Here is a 12147-nt window from a genome sequence, read left to right on the forward strand (position 1 = left end):
ATTTTGTGGCCATAGAGAAATATGTGGCTAATGTCAATTTTCTAAAGCTACAATAATTATTATATGCAGTTATATACTTCATTTTTATCTAAAGCATAAGGCTTAGACTTAGTATGTTTGTTTGTCAACAATTCCCACAGAAGGACCAAAACCAACAACATCTCTTTTTACTTTGGATCTTACCTACACAGCCGATATTACAAAATCAAATCAACACTTGTGCTGGCAGACTGAAAGTTTTCCTTTTTATTGTTGTTTTTGAACCAGCTGGTCACCAACTGAGTAAATACTGTATGTAGGCCTATTTACATACTCATTGATTCAACCACCATTGTTATACTGTATAACAAAATTAAACTTAAACTAAGCTCTGACTGGATAGACAATATTTGTTGTGAGGTAAACCTAGTAATGGTTTTGGTCTTTTCACACGATTTCTCCATAAATATAAATATTGCCAGACCTACTTTTATTTAAATAAAAGCATATTGAAATAAACTACCTTCATAGGCAGCATTACACCTGCATCACTGCATCACTGCATTTCCATATCTGGACCGAGTATATTTGTACATGACTGTTGTTGACCATATGTGATATATGACATTCAAAAACTAAATTAGATAACAATAATTCTGATTTTCTATATGAACAATAGAATAAACGATCATTTCAAATTTGAAGGGGGTTGCCAGGTTGATGGAAGACAGACATATATGACTGGTGACAGCATGGGGATTATTTGAAGGAGTTGGTGGAGACCAAAATCAGAGAAAAAATACAAATTTGTACCAGACTCACAATTTCCAAGTGGCCAGAAACATGACTTTAAACATGCAGCTTGTCTCTGCTGCTGCCAAGTGGCCATCGAAAATAACGAATGCAGGTTTTCAGTTCAGACGACACAGTAAGCATTGGATTTTGTCAGAGTAAGGTTTAATAAATTAAAGTGATCATGCACAAGTTGTTTATAAAAAACATTACATTAAAAAAATTAAATTCACAGATAATGCTGTTTATAACAGAAATGTTACAATCAGGCAAATGTACCAGTGTGTACTCAGTAACAGGAATGGCTCATTCAACTAAGCACTGCAGGTTACATAGAAACAGGAGATAAAAAAATACAGCATCATAGAAATTACCCCAGAACATTTATTTTTTTACATCCAGCTATGCGACGTTTCACAGAAATAACTGCGTGGGGGCAAACGGGAATGTGAACTAAAACTTCTACAAAATCAGACAAAAGCAAAATCACAGCGCTACTCGATGTTTAACACATGCTGGGTCACCACTACAATGCAACAAAGACCTCGCACCATGCATGCTGGTCTGTCAGCTTCTGAAAAATCCCCCGACAAAAATGGGGAGACAAAGAGTACGTACAAGTGTCAGGTTCATCATCCACGCCCAGCACAGGGGAGGACAGATGTTGGGTCAGCACTAGTCCATACACAGGGCATTAAAAAAATGTATCAATAGATGTAAAACCATGGACTGTATTTAAAGATGGAGGACACCATTATCCAGAAGTGAAGCCAAAATAACCAGGATACAAACGCTGCCATCTTGTGCATTTTGAGCCAGTCAACAGAAAAGTAATTTTGAGACAGTCTCAGCTGTCGATCAATACATTTAATCCCGTTGTTATAGCTTCAAATAACAAATTAAAATCCAAAATAGAGAGAGAGAAAATCTATTTCAGATATTTTTAGTTATTATATGTCCCCTCCACTAACATGGATGAGGCGGGATATATGACCAACACTACAGCCAGCCATCAGGTGGCGACAGAGGCGCTTTGGCTTTACTTTCTGGGAGACATCTTGTCATCCATCTTAATGTAAAGTCTATGTGTAATACAAGTAACGGTAATCAAGTCTTTACACCAAAGAGTGATTAGAAGGCTTTCGTGTAAAAGTCCTGATCTGGGTTCAGAAGAGCACGTCTTCGTTCTTGATGAGCGTCTCCACCACCTGTCTCTGGTAGCGGATGTCGTTGAGCGCTGTGATGGCGTCCAGGTCCGCTGCGCACATGAGGGTGGGCGCGAAAACAATGGCGAGGTTCTCTTTGTTCATCAGGTTGAATTTCTCGTTCTGCGTCACCCTGCAAATATGAATGAGAGTTAGAAACATACACCAATTATTGAAAGAAAGTTCTAAGGACTGTATTCATTTTAATTGTCGAGGTTATTTTGGAAACTTATTGAAGGATGTTGTGTTTTTGTTGGTTCGTTTTATTTAATACCAAATTCCATGAGATTTTTTTTTTGGGGGGGGGGCATAATCCAAAGAGGACACCATTGCATTTTGGGGCAGATTTGGATGTGGGGGTGGATCTAGGAATTTACATTGTTTAACAGGGTTTGGGTTAGTGCTTTTTTTATGATTTCACCAATTTCCCAAGGAATAATGCATGAATCTATAAAACATAAGTTATTTAAAGGGGACTGGTATCTATGTGTGTGCATTTTGGTGCGATTGGATTGGTCTTTTGGGCCTTGGCAGAATGTGCTCCTCTGAGTGCCCTTCTAAGTCTAGCATTGATCTACTTTCTGTTTAGATGGAGGATATAACCAAGGTGCTCTAGAACAGTGACGAATTAAAAAAAACTTTAAACCAACCACATTTTCTTAAACCCCTCCCTCCTATCATTTTCACCCAGTTCCTAAGCTCACCTTTTTAAATGTGCCATGAGGTACTTGAGAGTTTCGCTGTGTGATGGCGGCAGCAGAGCGAGAGCCTCGCGGAAAGCCTCCAGCTTCTTTTCTGGGTCTGTGAGCTCTGGGAAACCGAAAGGAGCAAGCTGTTAGAGAGAGAGGCAGGAATACACTCTCCGACCTCAGAGGACGCAATCAGAAATCAATGCAGTTATCTCCTGTGGGTGTAATAAAAGCCATTAGTCACTGAATGGAAGTCTCAAGAAGCCAAGCTGCTTGATAGAGTTTATGCAAATTAGCCCTCTGCTCTCGAGTCTCTGGTTGTAACCACTTTAGCCATTTTCAGACATGAACCCAGGGAATATTATTATTGCATTTCGTATATAAAGAAAGCAGCAGGATATTGTTCTGGTCGGACGTAAAGGAGGCAGGAGGCAGAACAGGACTTATATATGCTTGTGTGAAAATAATGTATTTTTGTTTACATCACATCGATGTTGGAAACGTCACTCATCGCCAAACACTCTCAAATCTCACTTTCTTTCCAAATTCTCATCTTCATCAGTGTCTTCTGCACGTATGGTACCTCTGTTTGGTGTCTGTCACATGTTAGAAACCTTGTCAACGCGCCCATTCACCAGCGGTGAATCCTCCTGACAATATCCTGCTTTATTCTCACATGGGCTCACTCAGACATTTTACTTGGGGCCTGACAGGTAAAGTCACGCAAAACCTGGAGTTGCTGACTCTGATGTTTATGTTCTCACATACAGCCCCTCCAGATCATTTCGGAGAATATCCAGAATTCAGCTTTTTGTCACCACATCAAGTAAAGGACATAAAGTTGAATAGTGACTGCCTGCCATCTTTATCGGTATCAAAGACTAACACACTGAACAGAAAAGGTGCGTTTCTGGCTAATTTGTGAGATTGGGACTCACTGGCAGCCTCGATGAACCTGGGGTAGGCGTCGTACGAGATGACGGGAACGGGCAAATCCCTCAGGTACAGTTTGAGTGCACCCGTGATGATATTGATGTCTTCATAGGCGTTCACTGAGATGTCTGTCTTCTCGCCATCTGTGACGATGTGAGAGGGAGTAAGGAAGATAAGGAGAAACAAATTGTCACACTTAAAGTGGCTCACATCAGCACTTGCACATCACAGTGTGAATTAAGGAATGTGAAAATATATCTCCTCTCACTCTGTATTTTGTATTTTTTGCAGAGTAGCTGCTATCATCCGCCTGGCCTGTTTTATTCTGACTTCCCCTCGGTTATGCATGCTTTCCGGAGCAGGCCATGGCCTACTTGTGCTGGCAGACTGAACATCACAGTGCTGTGAGCTGGAATGACATTCTGTCATGGATGATATCCCACATGCGGATCTGGCTAAGAGTTTATCCCACTGCTGCAGGATTTTCTTACAGTTAAAATTCATACTGCATTTGGCCGAGACAGGCTGGTTCTCACTTAGACTACTACTGAATCCCAAGCCACCGGAGGAGGGTTTTTTTTCACAGCTGCGTTTGAGGGAGTGAGCGTATGTCCAGGGTTTGTATCTCCTCAAGTCACCTCTGCCTGCCCCTGAAACCCCGCGTGAGAGTGTCATGTCAGGATTGGATCTGCTCTCCCAGATGGACACTAATCCCTCCCTAATGTGTCACTTTCTCATTAATCTGAAATGTTCCATGTCTGCTAACATATCCACGCACACAACGTCAATCGTGGGGTTGTTGCTGTGAGCTGACAGAAATCTATAACTCAAGGGAGACGTACCTTTGTCGAATGCCATCTTGACTTCCTCCACTGAATCGCTAAATCCAGATATCCTGTAGAGGCCTTCAGACTTCAGCCCTTGAGGAACAAACAAGAAATAAACAACCTTTCAGACATCGTCAGGGCTGTCAACGGGTAATGTAGAAAAATTCACCTGCACACGTCGCCCTGGGTCATTTAGGGAAATGCCATTAAACGCTCTTGAATATGCATAAGAAATTAAGGATAAAATGTCCACAATGTCACACAAAGGAACATCATGGGCAGATGCAAATAGTTTTCTGCATCACTGGGCAAAATAATAAAGACATAAATCAAACTTAGCCCCAGATGTACATATATTAGAGGGGAGACGATGAGGGAGCGATGAGTTTCCTACATAGCTGAATGATTTAAATGAAAGACAATCAACAAAGGCAGCAGGAAACGGACTAATGTATTCCTCATTACAGGTCCACAATTACCAGCAAACTCATCAGTCCTCCACGTCAACCCCCCCGACGACCCCCACCCAAACAGATTTAGCGAGTTATAATAAAATAAGGCTTTTAACACTTCAACCTGCCCAGTAAATATTTTTTATCTTTTACATTAACTCAAACTAAACCAGTTTTATAACAAGCATAATAAATACATTGATAACGATTTTTTAAACTCATTTTCATATATATTTTGAAGGGTTTGGAAAAAATATATGTTGAAAGGAATAGCTACAAAACTATCAAATTTTCTAAAAATACACAATTTTATGATAACTCTCTATAAGTTTAAAATCTGGATGTTCAGACAGGACTGGTTAAGTTCAGACACCAAAACTGAGATAAACATTTTAAACTTGAACATTCAGAACACTATGTATAAACAGTCTGGCCTCTGTCTGTCTGAGGTCATTGGGTTCCGTACTGTCAGTCACATGATCTCCAAAGGAGTTTAGTAGAGAGACAATATCAATTTGTGAAAAATAGCAAAATTTGTGATAAATAGCTAAATTTGCTCGAAATGTTAGAAATAATAGCCAGTAATAGACAAAAGAATTAAATTATTTAAATGCTTTAAATCATTGACATTTTACTCTCAACATAAAGTATTAAATTGATTCAATTCCACCATCACTGTGAGTATTCAGTTGCCTATAAGATTATTACTGTTCTTTGCTTGCATAATTCCTCCTCATCAGTTTGCAGCATTTCAACTAAAACCCTCAGTGAAAATCCATTTATCACATAACAGTAAATCAGACTCTAATTTTAAAGCTGTTAGTGCTTGAAATTTATTATATGAACTATATACATTTTTTCATCACAGTTTCAAACTGTATTTGAAACAAACATCAAACACACACACACACACACACACAAGTGTCCTGAACAAACCTCTGGACTCGATCTCTCGTATGCACATGTCCACCACCATGGGCCGTGCTGTGTTGTAAGCTGTGACCAGGGTGGTGAGGTCACAGCTGTAGACTTTACGGATGTGTCTCAGGTCAGGCTTGCAGTCGTCGGGGACCAGAGAGGAGCATTGTTTGTGGACGTTCAAACCACAATCTACAAAGAGAGACAGATGCAGCAGATTGAGTTCATGACTTGACTGCTGAGGAAGATTTGTCAACCTGAAAATAGAGTCAACAGAATGATTCTGTCGGGTTCGGTCATTAAATCTCCGCGTTGCAGACCATTATGTAAATTTAAATTCAATATCAAGTTCATTTGGAACTGGTTGGGTGCTTTCGTGTGTGTGTTTTGGCTTGAAGAACAGAGCTAATTCCCCTGATCAATACTTGGCACCTGAATGTCACGAGACCACTGGAGAGAGCTTTCTCTTCACCATGCGTGTGACCTTGGAGTCACCTTGAGTACTGGATAGATCCAAAGTCACCTCGAAACGGCTATTTACTAATCACAGATATCACAAATAGACCAAAAGGAACATAATTAACCAGATGACAAGAGAGTAATCTTGTTATTTCTTTTCCTACTCTGAATAGCATTCGAAATAATTTAACAATTACCAGATGATCAACTGAGGACATTTTTTATTTGTTATTTACAGCTATTAGAAATGATATAAATATAAATAGTGCTTTAGTCGGGATTTCATGTGTAAGTGTCCCACACTGCGTTTTGTCTTTAGTCCCAGTGGACGGGGCCCGAGGCTCCGCTGTACCAGGGCACGATTCACCTTGTGGGGAACAGAGAAGCCTGTGGAGAGCAGATGCATGGGGACGACTGCAGCTCTGCTTTGCAACGGAGATGAATGCAGGGAATTAGAGGAACAGTGGAAACGCTGTGGCCTGGAGGAGGGACAGCGAGCACCGCTGCGCACGCTCTATTCTTCTCCAGATCCAAGCTCACACACAATGCCAGTGGAAGCAGCCGTGGAGGCGCTGCGGGCTACACTAGACCTAGTTTCCCAGACTAAAATGGGGCAGCTCTTCAAGCTCTTAGATCTTTTGAGCTCTCTCCAAATTCTGAACCGTTTTTTTTTTTGTTGTTGTTGAACAAATGCCATGTGCGGTTTGATTCCAAAACCGTTAAACAAAACACATTTTGACCCCTTACAAGAAGTGATACTTTTCGACATTGAATAAAAAATCGCCAAGAATCCATTGCCTCTGCGGGACCTCAGACAACATCTAGATTAATATGGGTCCCAGGAGAAATTCAGGCGGCCTGCATATATATTCACTGATGCAGAAATCTAATTACCTTAAGAGATGATTCTCTTAAGGATACGAGACAGGCAGTATAAAAGAGGAGATCCTATCATCACGCCGAAGTCAGCTGAGCTCCTGCCGTCCATGTGAGCTCATCGTAGGCCCTGTGGGTCCCAGGTGGGGCGGGTGAGGGTGAGACAGGGGCCCAAGGGACACAAGGAGCCAGGAGACAGGGGACAGGAGACAGGGGGATGCTGCTTCACTGCACCATCAGCTATGGGTTTATGGGCGGCACCTCTGTTTCGTGGAGGTGATGAGAGGAGGTTTAATGGTGGCTGGCTGCTAATCAACACATCACCGCTGTGTCTGAGTTACCAGTTGAAACCGGTCTCTCTCTGACAGGACCTGAAGACAAAGCACCAATCGTATTTTGGTTGGATGTTTTGTCTTTGGTTCCTTTTTCCTCCAAAATATTGAAGTTAAATAGGGGTTGAGCTGCGTGACCCAGCTCTTCGGTTGAAGCCGCTGTGTTCTAATGTGTGTGGAAACGAAGCTCTTTCCCCACGCTCCGAGCTCTGCTCCTCATTAAAGAGACATGCCAGCTTTGTTTTCCTTCATGGGCATGATGGGCTGCGGCTGGGGGGGCGGACTCTGATGAGGAAATGTGGCACAACAAGCTCAAGCAGAGGCTGGCTCTCTGGCACTCGGCCAAAAAAACAGTTCTCACATTCAAAAAGAAGAAAGGGGGCGGCGGAAAAGGACTTTTTTTGGTATGCAAATTTGATCATCATGTGAGTCCTCGCTGGCCTAGATTCTGGGAACTGTGGTCGAGTCTAAAGGAATGGTGGTCTACCAGTAGAGGAAGCTGGGCTCCAAACATACGGAGGGCCCTTTATTTTGATTGTTGTCAGCTTTCAAAACCCAAACGTTAATAATTGATATCAGCGCTCCCTCAGATATGTGTGACACACTTTGTTTCATCAATAAAACATCAAACACACATCAGACTGCATCAGCGCTCTGTTCAGGGAAGGGAGAGGAATTCTAAAGACGGATACGACCAAATGAAAATCTCTGGTTGACAAGAAAAGAGACTTTTATCACAGGACCATTTCATTTCAGTCCCAGGACTGGTTTCGAGTATACTTAATCCATCACCAAATGTGAATAAATGTTTATAGAGGCTAAAAAAATAATAGTATTGTAGTTTTTATGCAATAAGGGGCTCATTGTTTGCCGAGCTCGTTTGCCATTCGTTCCTCATATTAAAGAGACTGAAGCTTAAAAACAAATTGTTTTCAAATGCAAAGGGATTCAACTTAGCCGTATGTTGTGTGTGTGTGTATGTATTCTGGTTCATATTGCAGCAGATGTTTATCTGTAAAATGTATACAGCTTGTTATTGTCTGACGGATTCGAGGATTCGTCGCAAAAAAGAATAATGAACAATCCTATATAATCAGTCACCATCGCTCAAAACCCATTCTTCTGCATGTTTGATCTACACCATTCACAAACCCCACGAAGAAAAAAGTGGGTCAAAAATAACACTCAGCCTGAACGTATCAGTTGCATCACAGCTATGGAGCCACCACGTCCCTCAGTCTATTATAAAACCCATAATCCACAAGCCACTGTTGGGATTTCGGATTAAAATGGAATAATCCAGCACCAGATGCACTAAAAACCAAGTAACCTATATTCAGTATAATGCTCACTTTGTACATGAGGGACTGTTTTGACATGATCGAGCAGTTTACATAAGACATGTGTTAACGTATAGAACATCACGTACCGGCACATTTGACCCCCTGGGCCATCAGTCCCCACATGAAGCTGGCACAGTGCTCGCACCAGTGAGGCCCTCGGAAGGTGTGGACCTGTGAAAGAGAGGAGGATAGTGACAGACGTTAGTGATGAAGAGCGGCGTCAAAGCAGCGGGTAGTTTACTCGACAGACACCTCCTCCTCCTCCTCCTCATCCTCACAACAAGCCCGAAGACCTGAAGGTGCTGCCATCTTAAATGAGAAGGAGGAAGAGGAAGAGGATTGTTGTTCACACTGAACCTCAAACTGACAACACTGAGGCGGGTGACACCGAGCAGGGGGAGGCCAGGCCATTATGGCACAGTAGGGTTTTGACACTTGGTGGAAGTTGTCAGGGACATTTTGCTATGGAGACAATAAGAGGAGCTGGGATGCACATGTGTGGAAGAGGGAGCCACCGCTCTCCACCAGCTAACAACAGCTCAGCCAATCAGGGAGGCCTGTGGGAGCGAGAGCAAGCCACAGCTCCCCCGGTTCTTCTGCACGAAATCAATAACAGATAGAGGCAGAAGAGACGTTTAGTATAAGAACTGCTTTTTCTGTCGTCCACAACCCTGTACATATGATCACTGTGTCAGGTAAAGTAATGATCAGTAATGAAAAGTAGTGATTTTCATCTTTACAGAATATAAACATGTAAATCACATCTTTCATATCTGGTCAATTTTTTTATTTTTTTTATTTCATCTGATCTTATAATAATTCTTTATTCTGCTTTTGACCCATCGTGTCATGCATTTTTATGGGTAATAAAAATGTCTAAGTGTAGCTGGTTACTGGATTCACTTAGAGTAATTAATATAAGAGGTTGGGATGTAAAATGTAGGAGTCAAACTGAAGTGTCACTTTATAGTGTTGAATAAAAGCCATTACTGCATAATCCAATTTAATAATTCAAACGGGAGACACAACACACTACATATTTATGTCTCAAGCTTTGCCATATAGAGGACGGTAGAGCTCAGTATGTTTATCAATGTGTTTGACTTGGAGCTCACTTTTAAAAGTTTTGAATTTAAATGATTTCCCATTCTATGTCATTAAAGTCTTATTCTACATTTATTTTAAACTCACACCCATGTAACGCTCTCCTTGGTTGTAGGAGCTTTAAAATACAGGAACTGCTGAAAAGAGCAACATTCAGCACAGTGAGGGAACAAAGCAGCAGAGAGAAACCAGTGAGCATCAGCAGTTTGAGAGCCTTGTAGGTAATATTTCACCCCCTGCTCTCCATCCCATTAACCAGCCAAACCAGGAGAGTCAGCAAGAGCCAAACGGGGACACACTCCTCCACTGTCTCCCCTCTTGCTCGGCCTAATCTGTCCATCTGCTGCTCAAAACTAACAGCAGTGGTCCACGGACCGCCCGACAGATTTCCTTTTGATGAAGGCTCACTGGACAGACCCAAACAGCTCTGTTTTTCAATCCCTCTTCCGCTCAGTAACACTCTCCCCCCCGTCTGGTTCCATCTACCTCAAGGGAAGCCTGAGAAGCAGCCCTCAGGCCCCACATGACGAAATTAAATGAAATATTTCTTGGAGGATGCAACAGCTGACAAGAGTTCTTTGAGCGGATTCGGCCCTCACCTTGAAGTTGTGGACTTTCTCAGATTTGGGCGTCCGGTCGCTCTCCCTCAGTGTCGCCCTGCGCACCAGTGAGGTGAGCTGTGAATAGGCGAAGAGTTTAAGTGGCTGCCAGAAAGCGGCTGGAGGTTTCTGTGGCCCCATCCTCATCCCCAGAGCGGCAGCCAGAATATCCTCCTGATTGGCCTCTCGCTTGGCCTTTTGCACCAGGGACTTCTCTTCCTGGTGAACCTCGTAGGACTCTCTGGATGGCATTCTGCTCCTGCTGCTGCTGTTTGTTGTCCCCCAACCAGATGATGGAGCAAGCCCAGTAGAGATGAAGCTCCTTGATGCTCAGAGCGAGTCTGTATCAAACGATGTTACTTGCATTGTCCCAGTTAAAGAGAGCCATCACAAACAGCAATTCAAATGACCAAAAAAACAGTCTGGAGTCCAAAAAATTAAAAAGTAAAGCAGTGGTCCTTAATAAATCCTCTCACAGCAGTGACAGTGGATACAGTGGAGCCCTGTGCAGTAGGAGTGCCAGGTTTTATACAAAAGAGGTGCAGCCCTGGGTGCTCATGTGCTTCTCTGGGAATGTGTGTATGCAGATGAGCCGAGTGGCCGCGCTAATCCTCTCCTCCCTGTGCAGAGCTGATATTCTCCCTGGAACCGAGGCGGCACAGTGTTGTGTACGGATGCTGCTGCCGGGGCAATCAGAGCGAGGGGGAGGAGCGCAGGGGCGGACCCTGTAGCAGTCACAGCAGATTAAACGCACCCCACCAGCCAATAGCAGCATGGATTGCACTGGCTGTATGGTATCCACTATGCACCCCGCCCCCCACACAACCATCTCCATCGGATATCTAAGCCAGGGAGGGGGGGGAGGGGGGGGGGCTGCATGGTTAGGATGAACTGAGAGTGGGATGATAATGAGCAATGAATGAGTCATGCATCAGGAGCAGGCTGCAGCCGGCAGGAACTTGCGACAGCATTGGGCCGTTAGAGAAAAGAGAGGGGAGCTATTTTCAAAATCATGTTGCCACAGAAACTGGTCGTCGCCGGGACCACAAAGGAGCGAGAGAGCCAAAGCACACAGCACCCGTGGGAACATGTGAGGTCATCCATATTAACCCACCTCTTCATACAGAGCTGTGCTCCAGCTTCCATTCAGATAAATATTTATTATTTGATTTTCAGCATCATCTTGATGGAAAAGAAAGAATAAGTCATGAAAAAACTAATAAAGAGAAACATAATAATAATAATTAAATAGAATATTGCACTTGATTCAAACCATCCATGATTAAAAACAGCTCAATGCATTTATTCACCAACGAGAGTTTGAAATCAAGTGCTCCACTTGAGAGGATGCATGTATATCTTTTATTTCTGAAAGGATTTTCCCTCATTGTTTTTTCCAGATTATGTGAAACACTTTTTTTCCTTTGTGGATGAAACATGCTTTGTTGTCATGATGCCTGAACCAATAAACAATGTAAACATCGCCCCAAAAGGAATCCGATCAGATATCATATATCATTCCGGTCAATCATTTGAAAAATCAATATTCAAAGACACCAGCAATTAATCGCATCTCAAAAAAATATAAAATATACAAGAAAAGAATGTAGAAACAGAGGCTTTTTCTGTCTTTGTCTGA

General features: G+C 42.6%; 1 protein-coding gene across 1 annotated transcript; it reads right to left on the reverse strand.

Annotated features, from left to right (window-relative positions):
• Positions 1 to 749: 749 nt before the first annotated feature.
• Positions 750 to 11155, reverse strand: chn1 (chimerin 1). The gene is made up of 7 exons (XM_062403225.1): positions 10509 to 11155; positions 8892 to 8976; positions 5814 to 5987; positions 4441 to 4518; positions 3604 to 3741; positions 2681 to 2786; positions 750 to 2109 (listed from the first exon to the last, which is right to left on the reverse strand). The coding sequence occupies exons 1-7, from the start codon at positions 10758 to 10760 to the stop codon at positions 1938 to 1940; spliced, it is 1005 nt and encodes a 334-aa protein (XP_062259209.1). The 5' UTR covers positions 10761 to 11155; the 3' UTR covers positions 750 to 1937.
• Between the last annotated feature and the right edge of the window lie 992 nt (positions 11156 to 12147).

Source organism: Platichthys flesus, chromosome 13 (assembly GCF_949316205.1).
Source record: "Platichthys flesus chromosome 13, fPlaFle2.1, whole genome shotgun sequence".
Classification (NCBI taxonomy): Eukaryota; Metazoa; Chordata; class Actinopteri; order Pleuronectiformes; family Pleuronectidae; genus Platichthys; species Platichthys flesus.

Bases quoted from the DNA above. Each gene is read 5' to 3' on its own strand.
- chn1 (XM_062403225.1), bottom strand. From the start codon at position 10,760: ATGCCATCCAGAGAGTCCTACGAGGTTCACCAGGAAGAGAAGTCCCTG. The intron at 4,519-5,813 runs GTTTGTTCAGGA...TTGTTCCTCAAG, and splicing joins ACGAGAGATCGAGTCCAGAG to GGCTGAAGTCTGAAGGCCTC. The intron at 2,787-3,603 runs GTGAGTCCCAAT...TCGGTTTCCCAG, and splicing joins CAGGTTCATCGAGGCTGCCA to AGCTCACAGACCCAGAAAAG.